General features: G+C 44.4%; 1 protein-coding gene across 4 annotated transcripts in view; it reads left to right on the top strand.

Moving 5' to 3' along the window:
• The first annotated feature begins 12,669 nt into the window (after positions 1-12,669).
• Positions 12,670-26,811, top strand: part of VAC14 (VAC14 component of PIKFYVE complex) — a 131,879-nt gene continuing 117,737 nt past the window's right edge. For all 4 annotated transcript variants that reach the window (XR_011972957.1, XM_072636586.1, XM_072636587.1 and 1 more), the window contains exon 1: positions 12,670-13,022. Coding sequence is in view for 3 of the 4 variants with exons in the window: in XM_072636586.1 (XP_072492687.1) it covers positions 12,919-13,022 (104 nt within the window). In the remaining variant the exon portion in view is untranslated. The remainder of the gene's footprint in view (positions 13,023-26,811) is intronic.

Below are 26,811 nucleotides of genomic sequence, written 5' to 3'. Positions count from 1 at the left end.
GACCACACACCAGTGCAATAGTTTGAATCTAGAGCTGGTTTGCAGAAATAAAGAGCTAACATCAAAGTCAGAAACTTTTAGCTATTATTCCAACACGAATAAGCTACAGAAGGATGCATATTACTTTGCATTCTCTCAGACACACCTTAGATCTCCTCTGGCACCCAGAAGGATGATCAATGTAGAATCTTCCATCTTTGGGGATTTTCCCAGCATACCCCCAAATGTACTTTTCTGTTGTCCCCACAAAAATAGGTTTTGAAATAAAGATGTTTACGCAAGTCCTGAGCCCGGGGATGGCTTTACTTCATCCATAGCCAGAGACACAAAAGATGAAGGTTGGGAACAGAGACTTCCAGGATGAAGAAGAAAGCCCTGGACTTCTGTAAAACCAGCAGCTTTAACATCCCTCATCAGAACCACAGCCCGGGAGTCAGCTAAACTGCATTAAACATAATACCAACTTTGAGGTTTAAAAAGTGCTTTACAAATATCTCATCTGAGCCTCACAACAACCCTGTGAAGTAAATGCACTTATTATTCTCATTCTGCAGATGAGGAAACTGAGAAGAGGGTGACTTGTCCAGGGTCACACGGTACATGTCTGAGGCAGTGTTGGACTTCCAGACTCCAGGTCTGGCACCTTGTGCATTATAATGTTTAGCTTCCTAAGTGAACATAAAGAATGGGGTAGATCAAGGAGGAAGCCAACAGGGCAAATCCCTGAGTTTAATTCCCAGCGCCACAGTTGACCTCCTTTGGAGGGGGCAGTTATATGGCACTTTGTAAGATTTCAAAGAGAAGGTAACTTTCGGTTCTAAATCCTATCATTATCCTATGGGCCTAAGAATTTAGAACTGGGTGAGTTAAGCAGCTAGGAGAGCATGACAAGAAGGAATTCTTTAACATGACTTCCTGTGAAAGCATGAAGAACCTGGGTAACTTCTCTAGCTCTGAGCTCCCACCCAAAGATCTAGGAACTTTGGTATCTGGCCCTGCCATCAAGGACAGTTATCAGCTTAGCACACAGGCTCACAAAGTTCAAAAGAGGAACCATTTTATTTACAAAATAATGAAACAGGTGATCATGTTCTGTAATTCTGCCATTCTCCCTGATGTCCAGCAGATGGCATTCATTCCTTCCCACCAATGGTCCATTCAGAAAGTGTCCCAAAGGCCACGGAGAACACTCTCCCCTTGTACCTCACAAACAGGTCTCTTGTCTCCAATTCCATTTAGGAACCTAATGATTCAGCACCTTTTATCTTCTCTCTCCCTCTAGCACCAAGCACTCCCCCACTCCCCTAGCTGTTCAGAGGTTGTTGTTCAGTCCTGTCTGACTCTGTGACCCCATTTGGGGTTCTCTTGGCAAAGATACTGGCACAGTTGGTCATTACCTTCTCCAGCTCATTTGGCAGATGAGGGAACTTAGGCAAACAGAGTTAAGTGACTTGCCCAGGGTCATGCAACTAGTAAGTGCCTGAGGCCAGATATGAACTCACAAAGATGAGTCTTCCTGAAACCCAAGCCCGTGCTCTCTCCACTGAGCCACCTACCTGCCTGAGAGCCCCTGGTTCAATTCCAACTCCCCTTTCTTCCCTTGGGCATATTATTCAAATTACCTCAGGCTGCTTCCTGTAACTTCTAGAAAAGAGAGAGATGGAGCTTGTGAAAAAAGCTTTGTAGATCCACCTACAGAAAATCTGACTTTCCTTGACTTAACTGATAGCTGCAAAGTTTGCTAAGGTTTGCAAAAGTACTCTACATACATTACCATATTTGATCCTCACAACCACCATGTGAGGTTAGTGCTATTATTTTTCCCATTTTACAGATAAGAAAACTTATCTCAGATTAGATAATCATCATCACGTGGCTAGTACCAGAGCTAGGATCTAAAGCCAAGTCTTTCCTGATCATTAATCCATCATTATCATTATACCGAGATCCTGCTCACGACAGATGTCTCTCACTGCCCCATTCCCCTACATGATACCCATCCTAAAGATGTAGGGGAAGAGAATTGGTCATGGGCCCCTCATCAAATGACCCTCCTTCTCCACCTCTCCCCATCTACCTCATGAACAGATGTAAGGAGCAAGGCACAGTGACTATGGGATCTTAAACCCCTCACATTTGATTGCATTCATAGCTTGTAAACAAGAAACCTTGAATGGTCCACATTCTGAATGACTTATTCATAGGTTGTAAAAGGTAAGAAACTGGAAGTGACCTCTTCACCCTTTAGAGAATTTATTGGAACAAAACAAAGTATTGTAAGTGTCAAAAATCAGACATTGTTCCATGTATTTTATATTTGATTTACTCTGTTAAGTGATTTTATTCTGCAACCATATTCTGGGTAACAAACCTAAACACTCTCTCTCTCTCTCTCTCTCTCTCTCTCTCTCTCTCTCTCTCTCTCTCTCTCTCTCAGAGTAATGAAGCTCTTCAGTTCAAAAATTCAGTGTCTCTCTCTCCCCCTGACCCAACTCTCTCTCCTCTCCATCTCTCTATCTCTGTCTCTCTTTCTGTCTCTTTCTGTCTGTCTCTCCTCTCTGTCTCTATCTCTCTCTGTCTCTCTCTTCTCTCTGTCTCTGTCTCTGTCTCTCTCCTCTCTGTCTCTCTGACTCTCTCTGTCTCTGTTTCTCCTCTCTATCTCTTTGTCTCTCTCTTCTTTCTGTATCTCTCTGTCTCTCTCTGTCTCTGTGTGTGTCTCTCTGTGTGTGCCTCTCTCTCTGTCTCTCTCTCTGAAGTCATATACCAAAGGCTTAAGCTTTCCCACAATCACTATTAAGAAAAATTCTGTTCTCAATCCTCTCATAAAACATAAAGCCTTTTTAAGATATGAGGAAAGAACATGATAACGTGCCCTAAAAATTGTCTACTTAACCTATCCTACCCCTAGCCTGCTTACTTCAGCAGGCAGGGATCCTACCCTGCAAACAAAACACAAAGCAGTACAAAAACTTTTCTGAAGATGATTCCACTCACAATCACTCACAACCAGACTGTGCATTAGCTTAAGGATAACACAAAGTCCAATAGACCTGAAAGACGAACAGCTCTTGTGAGAGAGGTCAGCAGGTATCACATCCAAGTAAAGGAAGGCTGGCAAATGAAGGCCGGCTTACCAAAGTCAGAGCTGGATACACATTTTTGCTAGAGTGGCTGCCAAGATGGGCAGCATTGTGAAGCTGGCATAGGTTTTGCCATGCAAACTAATCTAGCTGACAAGCTTGTAGGCCTCCCAAAAGGAGTGAATGACAAGTGCATGACAATGTGACTGCCACTTGCAGTAAAGTACCAGGCCACCATCATCAGTGCCTATACTCCCACCATGGTGAACTCTGATGAAGACAAAGAAAAACTTTATGAAGACCTGGAGACTCTCATCAATGTCTCAAAAGAGGACAAGTTTATAATGCTGGGTGACTTTAATGCCAGAGTAGACACAGACTATCGACATGGCAGAGAGTCCTGGGGAAGACTGGTCAGAAACAGCAACAGTTAGTACTGAACACTTGTGCATTTCATGACCTTCTCATTACCACCACTGTCTTCTGTTTACCTAAATATAGTAAAACTTTGTGGATGCGCCTTCACAGCAAACATTGACATTTAATTGTCTTGTAAGAGTAAGAGACAGACATGATATGAGTGATGAAGGTGACGTGAAGCAGGGAGGGCTGGATAGATCCTAAACAGAGTTAACCTCTCCAAGCTAAATATTTGAATTCAACAAAAGCAGCAGGTAAGATGATTCTTAATGTCTACAGGTTAGTTCAGTTCTCTGTTCATGAACAGTTTGTTGCTAACTGGGAGGGAAAGCTAAGCCAACATCCGGTTGGCAACAGTGGAACAGAAAAGGAGTGGGCAGCTTTCAGAGAACTGGTGCACAGCACTGCATTTACTCATCTGGGCCAGAACACTCACAAACATCAAGATTGGTTTGATGAAAATGATGGGGAAACTCAGAAGCTGATAAATGAAAAACGAGAATTCTGTAGGGTTTACCAACAGGATAGTTTATCCATCTCTAAGAAGCCAGCATTTAACTCCATCAAAAGTAAAGTGCAAGTGAAGCTTAGATAGATGCAGGATTCTTATGTCAGTAAGAAGGCAGATGAAATTCAGTTTTATGCTGATAGTAATGATCCAAAGTGCTTTCATGATGCCCGAAGACTATTTAGAGTCAAAGACCTATGGTACATATCAACTATTCAGCACTGATGGAGCCACATTGATTATTGATAAGGACATGATCCTGGGGACATGGGACTTCCATAGCATTCTCAACAGAACCATCAACAACCAATGGTGAAGCCATTGACCACATACCTCAGGTTGAAGTCAATTTCTCTTTAGCCAAACTTCAAACTGAAGAAAAGGTTCTGAATGCCATTAGGTTCCTCTTGTGTGGCAAAACACTTGGTACGGATACTATTCCAGCTGAAATTTATAAGGCAGGGGGTCCACCGCTCATACAAATACTAGCTGAAATCTTCTGGGTTATATGACAAGAGGAGGTTATTCTCCCCAGAGTTCAAGGATGTCTCCATTGTCCATCTCTTTAAAGGAAAAGGAAATAGATTGTGACAATCTGTGACAATCACAGGAGGATCTTTCTCTTAGTCATTGCCAACAAGATTCTTCCCAGAGTCCTCCTTACTAGGCTGTTCTGAAAAATAGTCATCTACCCAAGAACCAGTGTGACTTCTGAAAAGGCCAAGGAACGATCAATATAGTGTTTGCTGCCTGAAAATTCCAGGAGAAATGCCAAAACAGGATATAGGTCTGTACACAATACTCATCAATGTGTCCAAGGTCTTTGATACTGTCAGTCATGAGGGCTTGTGAAAGATCATGGCAAAATTTGGCTGCCCTGAGAATTTTTCCAGTATTGTATTCCAGTTCCATGATGGCATGCTCAAGACAGGTTCTAGATAATGGACAATGCTCTCACATTTTCCTAGTCACCAAAGGAGTGAAGCAGTGCTTGCTCCCATGCTTTTTAGCATAATGTTTCCAGCAATGTTATTAGATGTCTTCAATGAGGACAAAGTAGCATCAAGGCCAGCTACAATACTGATGGTAAATTATTTAACTTGAAAAGACTTCAAGCCATGACTAAAGTGGAGGGAGAGTTGGTGCACGACTTTTTGTTCCCAGATAATTGTACACTCAATGAGTCCTCTGAGGCTAAGAGGTAACAGAGCATGGATCAATTCTCTGCCACTTGTGCTAATTTTAGCCTAACAATGCTAAGAAAACAGAGGTGCTCTACCAGCCAGCACTGAACTATCCATACATGGAACCATCTGTCACAGCAAATAGAGAAATTTTGAATGTTGTGGATAAATTCACTTACATTGGCAGTATACTTTCCAGGAATGTACATATAGATGATGAGGTTGACATGCATTACCAGAGGTCGCCCAGTGTTTTGGAGACTCTGAAGGAAAGTATGGAAGAGAAGTATTAGGCTACCTACCAGACTGAGGGTCTGCAGAGCCATTGGGCTGACCTCATTGTTGTATGCCTGTGAAATCTGGACAGTATACCAGTACCATGCCAAGAAATTGAATCACTTCATTTGAATTGTCTTAGGAAGATTCTGAATATCGCCTGGCAAGAGAGGGTACTTGACACTGAGGTCCTTTCTCAAGCTGAACTACCAAGCTTTCAAACTCTCCAATAGGCTGGCAAAGTTGTTAATTGCTAAACCTAAATGACTATTTTATGGAGAACTCACAAAAGGCAAGAGCTCATACAGAAGAAGCAATACAGGGACAGTCTCAAGGTCTCTCTGAAGAGCTTTGGAATTGATTGTAAGACATGGGAGGCACTGGCACAGGAACACCCAGCATGGCATGTCCTCATCAGAGAAGATGCTCTTTTGAGCAGTAGCTTGAAAGAAACGCTGGATGCACAAATTTAGAGCCATCTCCACTCCAAATATTTATATGGACTCTTTGTGCTTAACCTGTGGTAAAATCTTCTGAAGTCAGGTTGGTCTCATCAGCCACAGTCAGACACACTGTAACTTGACCCTCAACATAGTGATGTCATCTTGATCCTCTTCAAGCATGAAGGACAACAACCAGCCAACTCCATAAATGACAGTTCTGTGCTATTCTATCCTTTCCTTCCTTCCATGATGCCCTCTGTAACCCTCCTTCTATCCTTAGCAAACTTCCCTTCACATTAGACCTCTTATTCTCACAAGTGTTTCATCTTGGCACTCATGGAAACCTGAATTCCATTCTCCTCCTTGCCCCTCCTTCTAAGTTTATGAAGTGTTTAAAGAGGATAAGCACCTCTGCTGGGAGGGCTGCTCATCCACCTTTAATGTCCAGCTGGCATTCAACTCCCACCTGTGACTCCAAGAAGCTGGAGAATGCCAGCAGCCACACCCCAGTAAACTGTCTCGACAGATGGGCTAAACCAGGTTGAGAGTAACCAAGGGGTCTCAAAACTGTCAATGACTGTAAGGGGAGGCTATCTATCCCAAGAATGGGAATACTTCCCCAGATAATGACCAGTGACCATGGAAGTGCTGGAAGCAGGCTCTGTGGAGCACTTTGAGCTTGGTTAGAAATCAAAGATGCCAAGGTCAACTGATGCATCCCAGGCCATTGAGGTCATTATTTTTCTCTTGGTCTTAGACTTTGATGACTCTAGAAGAGAGAGTGAAGCTGACAACTTTGACAACTCCACCTCACTTCAATCCGGTCAAGACATCCCTCCATGATGTCATCGGTCCTCTTCTAAAACAAAAGACAAACAGCAGCAACAACCACCCTGCCCACCTCTCCCCGCCAAGACCAGAAAACGCTGCATCTAGAATTGTCTTCAGTCCTGGATTGACCTTTTCTTATGACCTCAACACAATAGTCCGAGAAGAGGCCCATTGCACTTCCAGACTCTTCCTCTGTTCCCATTAATCACTAACCTTTCTTCATTTTAAGTTTACTCCATATACATATATATATTTGCTTGCTTATTTATATGTAGGCAGCTAGGTGGCATAGTGGATAGAGTGCCAGGTGTGGAGTCAAGAAGACCTGAGTTCAAATCCAGTCTTGTAAAGTGAGCTAGACGATGCTTGCTTGTTAAGACCTATCGTGGGACTTGACCACTGATTGGTTATAATTTGTATACTGGGTGTTTATTTGGAAAAATAATGTAATCACTATGACTTTAGCTCTGTTACACCACAGATGAAACATGTATGAATGGTTTTTTCAAAATGTGCTCATCTTCCTTTCTTTCCTTTTGCTTCCGTTGCCCTCTATTTTTATTCAACACCCCCAATTGCACCTGAGAATATTATCATCCCCTTGGATCCTTCCAGCACTCCCTAGGGGGGCAGTAGCATTAAATGCCAACTAAAGGAATATATATGTATATATGTAAATAATAAATGTCTCTTCCCTCCCTCCCTTCCTTCTTTCCCTTCTTCTCTTCCTTCCCTCCTTCATTCCTTCCTTTAATAAGTCTATGGGACACCCAATTCAAAATATCCACCAGGAAGTTGGTGAGTCAGAACTGGAGGTTAGGAGAGATTAGGACTGGAAGCACAGGATCATTTGTTCTATAAACTCTTATATCCTAACTCTTGTTATATTATATCACAACTTATGTCATAACTCTTCTATCTCCATGATCCAGATGTCTGAAATGCCTTTCTGTGATCATAACTGCCTATCCTTCTATTTCTCTCTGCTCTACACTTCCTACATTCATTCTTCATCTTTTCATGACCTCTACCTCCCTCTATGTCTCCCTGCTCTCCCCATCCATCAGGTTTGATCTGATCTCACTTTCCTTCCTTCATCATCTGGATCTGACGGTTTACAAGTTCTGCCCATTTGTCTCCCTTGCCCCTCTTCCACAATACTTTATTCCTGCTAAGTGTGCCACCATGCTTCCCTTTCCACAGGTTCACCATCTTGACATTCATCATTCTTCGCTCTTCCAAGTCGTGATTCTAACCCTGCAACAACTGTCCCATCCGCCCCCTTCTCTTGTTCAGCCTCTCATCCCTCTCTCACCTATGTTAGCAAACCATCACAACATCATGACACTTACGTCAAAACCAGGTTTATTCCAAGAGAAGTGAGCATGCATGTGGAAGCCAAAGAGTTCACAACTCATCCAGAAGTTTGTATATAGATGACCGCAGGACAAAGTAAGGAGTAGATAGGGGCATGGTCTTCCTACAGGGAGGAACAAGGCCACCAAACGCACATTCTATGCACTTTCAGAAGCCTCCAAACTGGCTTCTCTGGTTCCAGAATCTCTCCTCCCCTCCCAACCATCCTCCACACAGCCAGCATAATAATGTTCCTAAAACACAGATGTGCCTATGTCACTCTCCTGCCCATAAATCATCAGTGGCTGCCCCTTGCCTTGAGGATAAAACTGATATTTCACTAAGCGCTTTGCATTCCAGAATAATTGTTTTCCAGTTTTCACTTGTGTGCCTTTTCATAGAATGCGCACACGTACACACACACACACACACACACACACACACACACACACACACACACACACACATACACACACACACCTCCCTGGAATGCATTAGTTCTTGCCTCTTACCTCTCAGAATCAGTCTTGAAATCGGAGAATCTTTTCGGCTTTTGAGGTTCCATTCAGGAGTCATCTCTAAAGTTCTGCTACTATATTCAGTTGTTTTGCATTTTGTAACAAGTGGAATATAAGCTCTCCGAGAGCATGGATGCTCTTTTCAGCTCTCTTTGCATCCCTGTTGCCTAACACAGTGATTTGCACATTGTAGGCATTTAATAAATGACTTTTGAAATGAAATTAAGTCAGGTCAAGTTTCATGTGTTACAATGAATGACCAGGACAGTCTTTTGCCTTTCTTTATATTCCTAACAATGCCTGGCACATAGTAGGTGCTTTAATACATAAGAGCTGACTGACTTTGACTGACAAACAGACGGATGGTAAGCTCCTCGGGGGGGAAATGTCCAAAACTCCTTGCCTTTTACTGGGCTTTGACTGCCAACATCTATGTTAGCCCTTACTATGTGCCATGAACTGTACTAAGCATTTTACAATTATCTCATGTGATTCTCAAAACAACCCTGGGAGGTAGGTGTCATGATTGTTATCCCCATTTTATAGATGAGGAAATTGAAGCGCACAGCGATTAAGTAATTCACCAAGGTACACAGCTAGCTACTAAGTATCTGAGACTGAATTTAAACTCTGGTCTTCCTGCCTCCAGATCTAGCACTCCGCATGCTTCAAAACCTAGCTGTCCCTGAAGTACTACCCTAAGAACTGGTCACCCTCTTTAAGAGTTAGGGCACTTGGTTGTGCCTTTAATAAAGAATTTGTTCTCAAACAAGCTAATCCAGAAACAAGTAAGCAAGAGCACATTCCTGGATTTCAAAGAACTATCAGAAACATTTCTTTACTGCAACAATGGAAAGCCAGTATTGCTCCAAAAGCATTTAGTTAAGCTTTCAGAAGAACCCAGAGCAAGAAGCAAAGTGGCAGGAGGAAATTGGATTGCAGTCAAACTAAAAGGAAATAAACACAACAGAAACAAAGGGCCAAGTGTCTGCAGCCCAGAGAGCTCACAGTTATTCCCACTGTTGTTGAGATGTGTTTTTCTTATAATCTTTTTAGGTCTAACCCTAAAACTATAAAGATGAGGAAGTTGGAAATGTTCTTGCAGGGCTCCTTGGCTTTGGGAAGGAAAAGGAACTCATTAAACAGTATATTTTTCCAGGGGAACACCTTCCAGGTTGTTGGCCTGCATTAGCCACATCCATTAGGTTAGTTTATCCAAAAGCTTTATAACCATGGAACGCCTAGTATAAACCAGTCTTTTGAGTAATGACCATTTTCTAAGTGGCATTGTAAACAGACCCTCCTTTTATCTGCCAGCTGCAGCTTCTTTCTGTGCTGCCTCCACTCCTTGCCCCACCTCTGCCTCAGAGCCACCTTTTTTTCCTCCCTTCCACCCTGACTGAGCACCTTCTCCTGGGTCAGCAAAGGAAGGTAACACCTACAGAATCAGTAGGATCACAAAGGACCTTTGAATTGGAGAAGAAACCAGCTGATGCTTTGAAGGACTGTGCCCTTATGGGGCTATGTGCATGAAGTCAGTCAAAAAGCTGTATACTATGTGCTGTGAACTGTACTAATCACTGGGGATGGACAACTATTATCAATCCATCGTCAATTACAGTTATACGGTTACACAAACACAGTTTAAAATAATGAAATACAGTTATCAATTACAGTTATAGTTATAAAGTTTAAAATGATGAGTTATCAGTTGAAGTTAATTAAGCAGTTTAAAATCATGAAATACAGTTATCAGTTAGTTATATAGTTACACAAATACAGTTTAAAATAATGAAATAGTTATCAATTACAGTTATATAATTATACAAATACAGCTTAAAATAATGAAATATACAGTTATATAAATACAGTTTAAAACAATGAAATACAGTTATCAAAATATTTTCTTTAAAAAAAGACCCCAGATAAGAACACCTGACTAGATGAAGGAAACCTATTCATCTGGCACCATGGATACTGATGCAATCTTTGTATCACCCCCTCTCATTGGCCAGGAGAGGCCTAGGGAATGCCCTAAAGGATTTCTCCATTTCTCATTTTCTCCCTCATTAGTCCTGCTCAGATGTGCCCATGGAGCACAAGAACTCTCCTTAACTCCCATTGATAGGGACGCCTGCTTCTCTCTCCAGCAAGGCCAGTTCTCCAGCCTGTGGCCACAATGTCCAGCGCGCCTGCATCTCTGTCCTCTTCTCCAGTTGAATGGTCCATTCAATTGTTGTCTTCCAGGGAAAGTACTTCCACAGAGTGGTTGTGTCTTTTTGGGTTTTCCACTTTTGCCATCCTTTCTGTTAAATAAGAATGAAAAAATATATACTTCCTTTAGTTTGTTGGGGGGGGTGGGAATTGTTCTCAGGAAGAATATAAGGAACGATTCCAGTAGGGGGGATATTCCTTGGCTTTCTAAATTGGAGGCTAGGAAATGACAAATTACCCTTAAGGGCCAAACTTGGGCCATGGTATCAGTGACCAGAAGATACTCTACTCCCCCAAACATACTCACTGACAACAATAAATCTCTCCCTTTCTCCTGCTCCCTGACACTAAGACCACTTCTCTCCTCTTTTCCAATTCTGAGGTCAATTTACTATACATCTGCAGTGTCTGTCCAAGATTTCATTTCAACATCCACATACATGTGTGAAAAATATATATGTATGTACATATAACATACACATATATAGGTGAATGAGTTATATGGATTTATCAACCCAACTGCATATCAGAGTTTGTAAATAGGCATTTCTCATCCACTTGGTTTTTTCTGTGTAGATAGTTAGACCAAGCTCTTTTGAGTGGCTATAGATCTCATTTAGGAGACTATACAACAATCCAGGGCTTAGTTCAATCAGCACAATGTCACAGGCAAATAGTAGCTTCTGAAAGACCTCATCAATGGGTATTTTGGGGCTTCCATTTCCTCATAATAATAATAGCTAATATTTACATAGCACTCTATGGTTTAAAAATGTTATCTCATTGGTTACAACCACCTTGGGAGATAGGTGCTATTATTAATTCTCTTTTCGCAGCAGGGGAAACTGAAGCGAGCAGTGGTTAAATGACTTGCCCAAGACCACACAGCTACGTGTTTGAGACAGGATTTGAACTAAAGTCTTCTTGCCTCCAGCTCCATCTACTGCTTCACCAGCTGCCCACATGTACAAAAACGTTTATGGTAGCTTTTTTTTTTAAACTGGCAAAGAATTACAGTCCCACGAGTGCCTATCAATTGGGGGTTGGCTAAACAAATTATTGTGTATGAATGGATGGAATACTATTGAGCTGTGAAAAGGGGAAAGGGTCAGTTTCAGAGAAAATTGGGAGACCTTCATGAAGGGATGCAGAGTGAAGTGCGCAGACCCACAACATAGTAAGGATGAAACCACTTTAAAAAGCCTGAAGAGCTCTGAAGGTGCAATGACCCAGCCCAAGTCCAGAGGACCCTCCAGCTGACAGAAACGTGGTGGGCTCAAGGCACGGAATGAGGTTCCCCAGGCGCAGGGAGCGATGCCAGGACTGGTTGTGCCCAGCTGTGCCGATGGAGCTTTACTGTCCTTCTTTGGTTGCTGTTCAGGGGTGGGGAGGAGAGAACATATATGCTTGAAAAAATAAGGAAAACCCCATCAAAGTCACCCTGAGCGGTCCTGGAGTCAGGACCATGCAAGTGCAAGTCCAGCCTCAGACTTTCAGCAGCTGTGGGACCTTGGGCAGTCGCTGCCCCTCTGCCTCGGTTTCCTCATCTGTAAAATGGGAAGCACGACAGCACCCAGCGTGGCGCTAAAGCTACAGAAATGCCGGTTATTACGCAAAAACCCCAATTCTGCAGGAGTGAAGGGGGGGGGGGCTCAAGGCTCCCCTCCCAGCCCCTCCTCCCCCTCAGTCTCACAACTTCACCGAGAGACAGCCACGTGCTGGAAATTGAAGGACCCTCTGGGGGCAGAGGAGGCCCTCTGACGTCAGGGGGCGTGGCCTGGCCTCGGCAGGGACGTGCCTGAAAGGGATATGAGGGGGCGGGGCCTCGAGCTGCGGAAAGCGGAAGCGGCCTCGGGCGGGTCATGTGACTCGAGTAACATGGCTTCCGCTCCGTGAGCCGCCTCCGATCCGGAGCCTCGGGTGGGAACCAAGCGAGAGCCTCAGTAGCCGGGTCCCTGGGGCGCGCGAGCCGCCGAGTGCGCACGCGCGGGAGGCGGGCTCCGGCCGGGCGGAGGCCGCGGCGGCGCGGAGCGGCACTCGTGCCCGCCGGTTCCCCGGGCTCCCGCCTTCCTCGCCCTGGCCGCCGTCATGAACGCGGAGAAGGACTTCGCGCCCCTCACGCCCAACATCGTGCGCGCCCTCAACGACAAGCTGTACGAGAAGAGGAAGGTGGCGGCGCTGGAGATCGAGAAGTAAGGCCCGGGGGGCGGGGCGGGCAGGGGGCGACCTGGCGGTCCTTCCCCCGGAGCCCCTCCTCACCGGCCGGGGAAGCCGCGGCGCTGGTGCGTGGTCGGGGGAGCGGAGCCGGGGCGCTGATGCATTGTTGGTGGAGCGGAGCCGGGGGCGAAGCTGGGGCACTGGTGCGTGGTTGGGGGAGCGGAGCCGGGGCGCTGATGCATTGTTGGTGGAGCGGAGCCAGGGCGAAGCTGGGGCACTGGTGCGTGGTTGGGGGAGCGGAGCCGGGGGGAAGCCGGGGCGCTGGTGCGTGGTCGGGGGAGCAGAGCCGGGGCGAAGCTGGGGCGCTGGTGCGTGGTTGGGGGAGCGGAGCCGGGGCGCTGATGCATTGTTGGTGGAGCGGAGCCGGGGCGAAGCTGGGGCGCTGATGCATTGTTGGTGGAGCGGAGCCGGGGCGAAGCTGGGGCACTGGTGCGTGGTCGGGGGAGCGGAGCCGGGGGGAAGCCGCGGCGCTGGTGCGTGGTTGGGGGAGCGGAGCCGGGGCGCTGATGCATTGTTGGTGGAGCGGAGCCGGGGCGAAGCTGGGGCACTGGTGCGTGGTTGGGGGAGCGGAGCCGGGGGGAAGCCGGGGCGCTGGTGCGTGGTCGGGGGAGCAGAGCCGGGGCGAAGCTGGGGCGCTGGTGCGTGGTTGGGGGAGCGGAGCCGGGGCGCTGATGCATTGTTGGTGGAGCGGAGCCGGGGCGAAGCTGGGGCACTGGTGCGTGGTCGGGGGAGCGGAGCCGGGGGGAAGCCGCGGCGCTGGTGCGTGGTTGGGGGAGCGGAGCCGGGCGCTGATGCATTGTTGGTGGAGCGGAGCCGGGGCGAAGCTGGGGCACTGGTGCGTGGTTGGGGGAGCGGAGCCGGGGGGAAGCCGGGGCGCTGGTGCGTGGTCGGGGGAGCAGAGCCGGGGCGAAGCCGGGGCGCTGGTGCGTGGTCGGGGGAGCAGAGCCGGGGCGAAGCCGGGGCGCTGGTGCGTGGTTGGGGGAGCGGAGCCGGGGCGCTGATGCATTGTTGGTGGAGCGGAGCCGGGGGGAAGCCGGGGCACTGGTGCGTGGTCGGGGGAGCGGAGCCGGGGCGAAGCCGGGGCACTGGTGCGTGGTCGGGGGAGCGGAGCCGGGGGGAAGCCGGGGTGCTGGTGCATTGTTGGTGGAGCGGAGCCGGGGCGAAGCCGGGGCGCTGATGCATTGTTGGTGGAGCGGAGCCGGGGCGAAGCCGGGGCACTGATGCATTGTTGGTGGAGCGGAGCCGGGGCGAAGCCGGGGCGCTGATGCATTGTTGGTGGAGCGGAGCCGGGGCGAAGCTGGGGCGCTGGTGCATTGTTGGTGGAGCGGAGCCGGGGGGAAGCCGGGGTGCTGGTGCATTGTTGGTGGAGCGGAGCCGGGGGGAAGCCAGGGCGCTGGTGCGTTGTTGGTGGAGCCGAGCTGGGGGACAGCATGTGCGCTAGTGCGTTGTTGGAGCAACGGAGAATTGGAGGATTCTCAAAAAGTCACCAGACTGGCACTTAACAGAGGAGGAAACTGAGACCAGGGAGAGGAAGGGACTTGTCCAAGCTCCAGTGTAGTTCGGGGGGCCCTTGAACAGTTTTATAAATCTGAGCTTCATCGAACTTTGGAAGTTGGTAGTCAGCCTTAATACGTGCATACGTTACACCCCGGGCAGGGTCTTTCTCTGCCAGATCAGAGAAGTGAGGCTTGTAGAGATGGGTGCTTTTCCCCCAATATCAAAGGAACTTGGGCCCTCAAGGCTTCCAAGCTCTGTCTTCTTTCCAGCTGGTTCTTCCTGTCTCTTTCTGGCCGTATGACCTGTCATTCTTTTCCATTGGATGCCTTGTCCCTCCCCAACACTGTCCCAGAGCACTGGTTTTAGGCAGCAGCTCTCCCTGCCAGTGTGAAAAGGGGCCCAGACAAGTGGTAGCACTCTCAAGTGCTTAGCACAGTGGAGTAGGTGCTTAATAAAAGTTTATTGAATGAAGTCTACAGAACCATTTCTTTTCTTTTACATGTAAGGAAATGAGGCTGAAGAGAGGCAAAACAGCTAATAAATGTCAGAGCCAAAATGGGAACTCAAGTTTCAGCTCCTCCTTTTGAACGTTAAAGTTATTAGTGACCAGGATGAGAAATCAGTTCAGAAAGCTGCCTGTTGCTTCTCTATGTGAGGTGATTTGGACTTTAGTGCACCGATGTGAGTATTATCCACAGTCATGCTCCTGTCCCATAGATAGGGGATGGTGTTTGATGACAGAGCTCTCAGGTGGAGATGCTGAGTGTTACCATGTATTTATTTGGTGTCGGCTTTTTAGCAAGGAGGCAGTTGTTGAAGGAAGAAATGGTCTTAGTGGAATGAGTTTCAGAAAGACAGACACACTCTTGTGTGCTTGCTCACTTTACAGCTGGTTTCTGTTTTGGTAAAAAGTGCCACTGAACTATGCTTTTTCTAATCACAATATCTTAAGACCCTTTGGCTTTGGGTTTGTTTTTTTTTTTATTGATTATCCAACTCTACTTTAGCTTTATCATTTGATAACTCGTTGTTGGAGGCCCAGAATAGAACCATTCAACTTGGTGTGTTATTTCTACCCATGTTGTAAGGAATCTTTCTCTTCCCATTTTTGACATGTTCTCTAGCAGATGATTCAGAAGCTGATTTTTCACAACATTCAGATGCTCTTGTAGACTCCACATGATCCCATAGGACTGCAAAGCCACAGATGAGTCAGAGCACAGCAATTACTCATTTATGTAGGATGAACAGATCAGCTAATAACTGAGTCTAAAAAGGAAAAGCATGGGCTTGTTAGGAAGCATTTACCTTTAGGTTTACTGCTGCCCTCTGCAAACAAGATGGTAGACTCAGAGCTCCTAGGGACATGAAAGGTCCTTTGATCTCATCACCTCCTTTTATAAATGCTGTCAGCAGAGGAGTTGGCATTCAGAATGGACTTGTGCTGGGAATCATCCTCATGTCAGCAAAGAAAATGAACCTGGTTCCCTGGGTAACAGAATCAGGTGCCTTCGTGATTTCTTGTTTTTAAAGTATTTGGGGCATTTGGTGCCATCTTTCCTACTCCATCCTGTTTCTTTGCCAAGTAGATTATTACCTTGGAGTTGCTGAGGCAGAGGAACATAGCATCTGAGGCACCACTCAGGTAAATCATGAAAAGTGAGAAGGGTTTAACAGTGCTTTGAGCATCTCTGAACAAGTACCAGCTAAATCTTTACACAATTGTGAAACTTTAATAAAATTGAGCTTCTCCTGTGAATAGCATTAGCTCTGCTGTTTTGAGGAATGGACCAGCCTTTAGGGAATATAGAACTAGGTTCCCCAAAAGATGGCTGTAGGGGGCCAGTAATTCCACCTGTCCCCCGGCAGCATTTCTGATTACTTTCTAGCCCCATTTTGACAAAAATTGAGGAGAAGAAACTGAAACAGTGCATGGTAATACATAAGCAAGAAAGCACTTCTTGGAACTAGGATGATCCTCCCCTGCCTGAGTAGGTGCTTAGGCAGGTAAACTACCTCCCCCTTGGAGGAAGTGACTTAGTATGGTGGAAAGAGTGCTCGCCTTGTGTCCTGGAGAGAATTGAATTCAAATCCCTGCACCATTACTCTTTATTGTGTAACCTTGGGCAGTTTAGTCCACCTCCCTTGCCTCAGCTCTCTCATCCCATCTCTTGTGGGAATAAGAATGTGCCATACCTATCTCACAGATTGACAGGAAAATGGCTAATAACACATATAACTCACAATAACTCATGCCTAAGTATGAGCTGTTGTCCTGGAATCTAGAAACGAAGACATTTTTTTTTAACTCTGAGGTCACGAAACTGTGATTAACAGAATGTGGTAAGTGCCCAGTGAATGTTGATGGGGCATCTACTACATTCAAGGTTGTTAGGCTGTCTTGGTTTCACTCTCCCTCAGAACCCTTCTTCCAGGGGTGAGGCATTTTGGACTGAGATTTTAGGATGTCTCTCTTGGATTTGATGGGAACACCACCTTTCATGGGATGATAGGAGATAGTCGTTTCATTAATTGGTCATTGTACTGACAGAAATAAAACTTTTTCACTTGAATTTCTTGGCACCTGTCTACTCAGATATTTATCAAGCATCTCCTATGTTCAGAATCCTTTGAGGCACTATGGAGACTATTATGAAGATTACTTAATCCCTGCTTTCAAGAGCCGTACAATCTAGAAGGAGGCAGAAAGTCTCTGTTTACATAACCCTGACACCAGGGAAACCAGAAGGGTATGAGAGAGACACAAAGTAGGGTGGACTTGGCAGAAGGAAGAATCCCACCTTTGTGGAAAGTTCCCTTTATTCCTAGGTTCTCTAGTGTTTTTAATAGGAATGGGTGTTGTATTTTGTTCAAAGCTTTTTCTGCATCTATTGAGATAATCATGTGGTTTTTGTTAGTTTTGTTGTTGATATGATCAATAATGCTAATAGTTTTCCTAATATTGAACCAGCCCTGCATTCCTGGTATGAATCCTTCCTAATCATAATGTATTATTCTTGTGATAAGATGCTGTATTCATTTTGCTAAAATCTTATTTAAAATTTTTGCATCTATATTCATTAGAGAAATTGGTCTATAATTTTCTTTCCCTGTTTTGTCTCTTCCTGGTTTAGGTATTTGAGTGATAGTGTGGTATCTTCATTTTGCAGAGGAAAAAAACTTGAGTTTCAGAGATCTTAAGTGATTTTTCCAGAGACTAGGTTAGAATCCCACTATCTCCAGCTACTAAATCTAGAGTCTTTTCTGCTTTACTTCACTTGGGGAGGAGTAGGTAGGGAAAGAAATTCCATAGCCATTTTCCTGGAAAGGAAATAGTAGCCCAGAGTCCCAGTTTTGAACTGGTTGGTCACAAACATGTCCCTGAGAGCATTACCAGTGACTTGGAGAAAATAACCCATTTTCTTAATCCTGTAAGTTCTCAGGGCATCCTCCCCTAAAAGATGCCTTGTAGGACTTGTTGGTCCCCAATGCTTTCACCCTCAGAATCCTGTGAAAGACCCATCAGAGAACTTGCATTTGTGTCTTTTTTCGAAAAGTCCCTGATCCCAAGGACTCAGCAGGATTTCTAGTCTAGTTGAAGTGAAAGAACCAGAAAAGACTTTTGAAGCCAGCTAGTCTCACCCTCTCTTTGTACAGATGCGGGCCAGAGAAGGGCCTAACTAGAGCAAGACTCTGATCGGGCCTCTTTCCTTCATTGGGCTGCCCTGGAGGCTCACTAGCTCAGAGATCCAAATTCTCTCCTCAGGCTCCAGCTTCTGGCCCCTCACCCCCACTTGTCATCACAGTTTGTCAAGTCTTTGCATAGTGAGTATTCAGTGAATGTGCTGTTGATTAACTTCTAGACCTTTGGAGCAGGGGTGCAAGAGGGGACAAAGTTTCTGGCTATTCCAGTTCATTCATTTGAACTTACAGTTTGGACCTCCTAGCAAAGCAGGTGGTGAAGGTCGTCCCACGTTCTCTTGGGAAGTCTCAGTTAGAAATGATTGACTTTGGAAATCTGCTACAAACCTTGTTTAGGAATCCCTGGACAACCAAGAGCAGCCAGAAGAACACGAATCGAGACTGAGACCTGCTTAAAGAAAGGTGCTCCTGCTGTTTTTACCTTTACTGTGATGATTGGTGATGAGCTCCACAGGGTTTTGTGCTGTGCATATAAACCGTGGAATGTCACCTCCTTGAGGCCAGGGAATAGTTGTTGGTTTTGTCTTTATATCCCTATAACTTAATACGTTGTGTTTATTGCATTACAGCATCACCTTGCTTCTGGCCCTGTTTGAATGGGTCTCTGGTTAACTCGAAGGGTCCTGGATTTCAGCCTGGGTCTGAAGGCCGAGATTAAATTTGAATGGCCTTTTTATTGCTTTTCCTGATTGGTGAAGCAATTCTTTAAAAATATGCATAAAATTGACAATGTGAGAAAATGGGTAGGAAATACAAGATTGGTTATTTACAATGTAGTTTTATCGTTGAGGGCAGTGAGTCCCATACTTTTTGGTCTCAAGATTCCTTTATACTCTTAAAAATTATTGAGGACTTCAAAGAGCTTTTGTTTGTGTGAGTTATATCTATTGAAATGATTTATAGATGAAAAATGATTTATAAAAATTTATCATTTTAAAAGAACAGTAACAAACTCATTTTTAATTACATCTTTGTGAAAATAACTTTTTTTCAAAATAAAAAAAATTTGGTGAGAAGAGTGGCATTGTTTTATATATTTTTTGCAAATCTCTTTAATGTCTGGTTTAGTAGAAGACATTCTGTCATTGTTATATCTGCTTCTGTATTCAGTCTGTTGTGATATGTTGTTTTGGTTTGAAATATGTGAAGATAATCCAATATTATACAGATGGGTACTGTAGTTGGAAAAGGGAGAGCCTTTTAAATGGGCATATAATGTCTTATATCTTAGACCCTTGAAGGAAAGGGACGGGTCCCTGGATCACACGTTGAGAACTCACAGTTTTGGGGTATGGTTCTCCAGCTGTAATAAATCATTGGGAATGTAGTGAAATTTGCAAGTGAGGTTGTTTAATTGGAGATAAAGATGGCTGAACCAGCAAATTATAGGATCTTAGAATTAGAGGAAGCCTTAGATTTATTCTCATCTCCTGCTGTCCTCATGAATCTTGGCAAAGTCATCCATCACTGCTCAAAGACCACTGGTGACCCCAGATTCAGAACCTCCTAATGGAGGGAGCCCCTTCCCTTCCTGGAGATCATTCTTTGGTTAGAAAATTAATCCTTATACTGAGTCAAAATCAACCTCTCTGTTACTTCTGCCTATTGGTCTCAGTTCTGCATTCTGGAATTATCCCAACTAAATGTGATCCCTTCACACGCTAGCCCTTCACATATGTGAGAATGGTAGTCATGTTGCTCCTTCCCCCCCCCACAGCCTCAACTCTCAGCCCAAGACTTTTCTTTTCTAACTTAAGTATCGCCAACTCCTTCAGCCATTTATCATATGACTTGCTTTCAAGTCTTCTCACTGTTCTGGCCACCTTTCTATTGATGTGGGTCAGTGGATCAGTGTACTTCTTACAATGTGTTGCCCTGAATTGAATGATATGCTCCAGATGTTCTTTGACCGGCATAGAATAAATTGCAACTAATAATTTCCTTGTTCTGGATAATATCCTTTATTTTCATATAGCTAGAAATGCCATGGACATTTTTTTGGCAGCCACATTATATTGTTGACCTGCATGTAAATTGTTAGGGTCACCGGAAAGGGTAATTTTTTTAAAAAGAATTATTGTTAAGTTATTTCTTTTCTATTTTTTACTTATTTAGTTGATCTTTTTGCCTTAAGTATAGGACTTTATAAGTAAGCTCTAAATAAATTTTAGTTAGGTTCAGCTTTTCATGGCCATTGTGATCCCATGATCCTAGCTATTAATTGTTCCTTCTGCTCTGTGTGAGCTGCAGGTAGGATAAGCATTCCATTCAGACCTTCTAAATCTGTGATAAAATTGTTCAAGAGGAGATAGCTCTGCCATACTGCTGGTTGCAGGGGAGGCCTACCTCTCAGCCACTTCCTGGATCTGGTTCTGTTTTCTATACCTTCCCAAAACTCTGTCCTAAGCCTCTTCTTTCTCTACCTTCTTTCCCTCATGATGTTGCTGTTTAGCGTTCAGTCGTGTCTGACTCTTCGTGCCTCCATGGACCATAGCATATTAGGCCCTTCTGTCCCCTCCTCTTTCTTAAAGTCTGTCCAAGCTCGTGTTGATTGTTTCCATGATACTTTCTATCCATTTCATCCTCCGTATGTCCCCTTCTGCTTTTGTCTTCAGTCTTTCCCAACATCAGGTGGTGTGTGTGTGTGTGTGTGTGTGTGTGTGTGTCTCTGTGTCTGTGTGTGTGTCTTGGTCACCTCTGCACAGTCCAGTCCGAGCTCTGGCTCCACATCTCCACTTGCCTGCTATAAATTCCACTGCTTGTCCTATAAGCCTCTTAGCACCTCACTCAAAATAAGACTAAATTCATTACCTTGTCCCTTCTCCCTAATTTCCTACTCTCTGCCGATGGTACCACTGACTTTTCAGTCACCCCGGTGATTGTTGACTTCTTTCTTCACTCTCTAGAATTCAGGTGTCTTTGGTTACTATGTCTGATTCTTGCAGCCTTCTCAGCAGCTCTCACCCCTTCCAACTTCTCTTGGTCACCTTTTATCTGAACTAGTGTAATAATCCTTAATTCAGAGCTTCTTAACCTGGGTCCATGAAACTTTAAAAAAACATTGTTTGATTACTGTATTTCAGTATAGTTGGTTTCCTTTGTAACCTCATCTGTTTTATTTATTTATTTATTTAAAAACATTGTTCGGAGAAGCCATGAGGGTCCACCAGACTGCCCACAAAAGGGTGAAAAAGCCCTGTTGTGATTTCATTCCTTGACACCAGGTTTTCCCCCTTTCTAAAGTTTCTTGCTTCAGCCATCAGCCCGGACAATGTTGCTAAGGCCTAGGCCTGTGGCATTCCCCTGCTCAGAAACTTTCAGGGACCTCTGGGATAAAACCTCAGCCTGATATTTGTAGCCTTGAGCAGTCTGGCTCCATCCTGCCTCTCCAGCCTCATTTCACATTCATCCCCTCCCTAGACTGTACTTGAGGCAGATAGGTGGTACAGTGCACAGAGTGCTGGCCCTGGAGGGTGTCAGCCTGAAAGTTTGGTTAAGAAAAAGGCAAACAGGCTAAATGCATATTGTTTATTCCCTTAAAGCTAAGCGGTTACATGATCATAGAGCCAGAAAAACTTCTGACTGACTGTTAGAGGAATGACCAGGCTTAAATCTGTTTAGGACAATCCAAGGTGGTCTGTGTCCTTTAGATTTATGGTCTCCATAAGTGATTAACTAGACCATGAGAAAGGAATTCTTAATTGCACAGGTTGTAAATACAATAAGATAACAGAGTTGACAAAGTTTCAATTGAAATTACGACTCAGGATATCTGTGTTTTCTTTACCATTAACTTGCCATAACATAGTATATGTCCACAAAATATTAAGACACGGAAAAAGTCTCATTATTCAAGATAGTGTTTTGGATTAAGGGTCTCATAAGGAATGCTACATCAGCCCCATCTGGTTTTGTTGACCTCAGAAGAGGTATTCTCTGAGTTTACTTCAGAGAACAAAGAGATTATTAGGTCCAGGCTCTTCTTCATTCCAGCTCTGGTCCTTATTAAAGTCCAAAATTTATATTGAATGATTATCAAGGGAAAAGTCACGAGTTCAAATCCCACCTCAGACACTCAGACAAGAAGAGCTGGACATGACTGAAATAACTGAGCAACAGAAAGTGGGGATCATAATAGCACCTCCTCCTCAGGGTCATTGTCAGGATAGTGAGATGATATTTGTAATGCACTTAGCTCAGTGCCTAGCATGTGAGAGACACTTCATTAAGTACTTCCTTCCTTCCTTCCCTTCCAGCCAAACAAGACCATTTGCTATTTTATGAACTGGGCATGTCATCTCTCCCCTCCATGCATTTGAACAAGTTGGTGCCTATCTCTGGAGCACACTCTTCTCATTTTTGCCTTCAAAATCCTTGTCTTCTATCCAGGCTCCACTTAATTAATGTTTATTGAGCCACTGACTTTGAAGGAAACGCCTCTACATTGATTTTTGCTTTGTCTTTAAAGTCAGTGTTCTTTTGTAAAAGCCAATCGATGTTGTGGTTAAATGGAAATGGGGGAGCTAGTCACTAACCTCCTGTCCCCTCCCTTCTAAAACTTCCTCAATCATTCTTGACTACTAGTGATAAGGTTCAGGGGTGCTGGGGACCCCAGAATACCGACACACTGGGTTCTACTCGAATGAATTCGACACAAGCCTTCTTAAACCAAAGACAAACAAAGTTTATTAAAGATTCGCCATATTAGGTTGACTCTTAAGGAGCCTAAGCATTTGTGATGCTTGTATTCACAAGTGAGCCAGATAGAATCTCAGCTAGACAGAGTCTGAGCTGGATTGAATCTGAGTACCTTCATGGAGGCAAGATGGAATTTAAATACAGAAAATGACTGTAGGAGGGATCTGGGGGTGGTCTGGTAGTCTAGGGTGATGGGAAGAGGGGTTTAGGGAGGGTCTTGAGGAGAAGTCCAAGAGGGGGTGACTGGTCAAGTGTTGGAAACAGCTGGAGGCAATCAGGAGATATCAGACAGTGGAGAGCCTGGGCCTGAAGCAGGTATCTCCAGGTAGTCTGGGGTCCCTGGGATGGTCTCCATAGATCAAACCCAGGGAGGATCCTGATGAGACTGGCTGGTAATAGGATCAAAGGGAGGAATATCAAAAGAATGCTAAATAGAAGATTGGGAGTATCTGGGCTGGGAGAAATGGAAGGGGAATTCAAGGACACACACACACACCGCCCTCCCCCTCCCCCCCCAAGGCCATACTTTCCTGGGGCCCTTCAGACTAATGGGACAAAAGCCCTCCTTATCCAAGGGAAAAAGGTCTTGGCTTGGGCTTATACCTCATCACTAGGACCCTCTCCTCTTCAAATATTCCTAAAGTTCCTGCTCTGGATCTCTTCTTTACCCTGTGCACTGTACCCTGTAGTACACAGATCTTTGCTTGTGTTGTATGCTGCCACTATCCCCCCTCCCCTCTTAGCATAATACTTTGCACATAGTAGTGTTGACCTGAAAACTTGGTTAAAGAAAAGGCAACATGCTATGATTTATGATTTAATTAATTAAACAATTTCCTTTAAAGTAACGGCTACATAATATTATGGAGCCAGAAATTATCTGACTACCCGGTACAGAAATCTTCTGGTTTAAATACATTTTGCCATGAGAAAGGAACTCTCTTAGTTGAACAGATCATAAATCTAGTAAGACAAGACAGTTAACAAAGCAGTGTCAATTGAATTTTATGATCCCAAGCTGTGTGAACTTCCTCTCTGTAGCATATGTGTCTGTGACATAAGATAAGGAGAAAATGCCACCACTCTAGTAGCAGGCCTCCTGTCCTAAACAGGTCCTTGAAATAGCTGATACAGGAAAGGGTACCTTTAACAAAGGTTCAATTGAAATGACAACCCAGGACATCTCTGTTTTTTTCTTATCACTGTGCCATAAAAGGGTCTCCTAAGGAAATTACTTAAGTAAACCCCATTTGCTTCACTGAGACATTCTCTGGGTTTACTTAAGATAACAAAAGAGACTATTAGGTCCAGACTCTTCTTAATTCAAGCTTTGGCCCTTATTAAAGTCCAAAATTTATATTAAATATTATCAGTAGGCACTTTTTGTTGTTAAATCAATTAATCAATACTCGGAGAACAGCCATCCAGCAGTTCTGAATTTACTTCATTCTGTTGTCATGCGGCCTGTATTTCTCTATCCTGTGCATAAGACTGTGATGATAGATTTGTTTACAGTATACCAAATACATTGCTGAATTCCACATCAGCTGTGTCTGCATTTCCAATTTAAAAGGAGAATTGCTCTACCAAAAATGAAAATGAAATGACGTTTGCTTGCTTTGCTATTAGATGTGATGGTACCTAGTAGTCACTCTTTCTCTTTTTGAGGTCCTTTACATTCTGATTGCACCCTGCCTTGCCAGACTGAGTAATTCTTCCAGTGCCTCGCCTAGCCCTCAAATTACTTTGTTTTTATTTGTATATATTTTGTACATTCTTGTATGTGTACATATTTTTCCACCAGTTAAATGCATATTTCTGATGTTGCGTTAACCTCTTTCATTGGTAAAATGAGATACTGATGGTGAAATGAGACTAGATGTCCTCTGAGATCACTCCTAGTTCATGTTTTCTGATTTTGTGGTACCCTGGCCCTTGAAGGCAGGGACAGTTTCATTGACTTACTGGGGTCAGCAAACTCCTACCTGTTTTTTGTATGACCAGCAATTCAGAATGGTTATTTTATTGTAAAATACAATGAAATTTTATTTTAAGATGTAAAACCAATTCTAAGCATAAAAATCATTTTTAACTTAAGAGCTGGCATTTGCCGACCCCTGCTCTGGCAACTAGGATAGTGCCTGGCATGTAATATGTACTCAATAAATGCTCATTGATTAATTGTTCACAAACTTTAATAATCAGGACTTGATGTTAAGGTCACTGAGATTTAGTTTGAAGAATTGTTCTCTTCCCCTTCCTGAAAAATGGTGCCATATTTGTCCATTTCTCATCACTGAGAACCTCTCTTGATTGCCACAGTTCCTCAAAGATTATCAATCAGCTACTGCTCTGCAATCACAGTTGCATACTCTCTTAATACCCTGATGTATAATTAACTGATCTGGCTCAAGAGACATGGAGTCATTTATACCATGTTTTGTGTTTTTTTAAATCAATCATATACTTTTTCAATCAAAAAAATTTATTTAAAGAAAAGAAATGACAAAAATTAAAAATTCAGAAAACCACTAGAAACTTGTGTAATATGTATGCCCTTACTCAGAGTCAGCAGACATTTATGAAGCCCCTTTTATTCACTCACAAATCATGACGTTGTCTGCGTGACATTGTAATCCTCTGAGAAGGAAGTACAAACTACTACCTGTGAGGAGTAGTAGCTGGTCCACTGAGGACCCAAGTAGCCACTTCTATTTGGGCAATGCTCCTTCCTTCCTCCCTTCCTTCCTTCCTTCCTTCCTCCCTTCTTTCCTTCCTTCCTTCCTTTCTTCCTTCCTTCCTCCCTCCCTCCTGTCCTTCCTTCCCTCCTCTCCTTCCTTCCTTCCTCCCTCCCTCCTGTCCTTCCTTCCTCCCTCCCTCCTGTCCTTCCTTCCTCCCTCCCTCCTGTCCTTCCTTCCTCCCTCCCTCCTGTCCTTCCTTCCCTCCCTCCTCTCCTTCCTTCCCTCCCTCCTCTTCTTTCCTCTCTCCTCTCCTTCCTTCCTCTCTCCTTCCCTCCTCTTCCTCTTTTGACGTAGTAAAATCATACCCTTACCTGTGGATGCTCTGCCCAAAGGAATAAAAATTTTGATCACCAAAACCTCGTAAGATATCTTGGGTTTACAGGCTAGATTTCTTTTTTCTGAACCCTGCCTTAAACTCAGAGCACTCTTGACTCTCATAAATTGGCCAGCATTAGGTCCCAGCCCAAACTTCACTGAGTCATTATTTGGGTTCTGGTGGCTCAGTGTGAGTGTAAATAGCAGTTGTTTCTGTTTTGGCCAGAAGTTCCCTCTCAGGTTGATTTCTCTTTTTTTGAGTAAGTAAAAGAAGGTATTGTTTGCTTCATCTTTACCTAGGCTTAATCACTGAATGGGCGTTAGATCTGTTAAAGTCCTTAGCCTCAAAAGGCCAAGCTCCTGCACAGCTTCCTGGGTCATCTCCAGTCGTTCTGATCCATATCTGGACAAAGTGAGGCTGGTGACTTTGCACAGTCCTCGCCGACTTATATCCAGTTCACTTGTATATCATGGCATCACCTCCCTGAAGTCGTAGCCCTCCTTAACAACAAAGGACAAACAAGCCCTGACCTCCTACCACAAGGAGCTCACACTTCTAAGGAAAAAATACATTTAAAAAATGCTGAAAAGGGAACTAGGGTTTGAGAAATGATGCCACCCCTCCTCCACCCTGGGGCCCTGTGACTATACCTTCCCTCCTGATTCTCTGGGGAATCTAACTCTGAGGGGTTTGTTGGGGCTGGCCTTAGATCAAGCTCCCATTGTTAGGTGGTTAGTTCCTCTGCCTCTTTTCCATTTAAGTACTTTACATCAATTGGCTTTTACTTTACTTTGACTTTTAACCTTTAAG

The sequence above is a fragment of the Notamacropus eugenii genome, chromosome 1, assembly GCF_028372415.1.
Source record: "Notamacropus eugenii isolate mMacEug1 chromosome 1, mMacEug1.pri_v2, whole genome shotgun sequence".
NCBI lineage: Eukaryota > Metazoa > Chordata > Mammalia > Diprotodontia > Macropodidae > Notamacropus > Notamacropus eugenii.
This window is presented reverse-complemented; position numbering and strand designations above follow the sequence as displayed.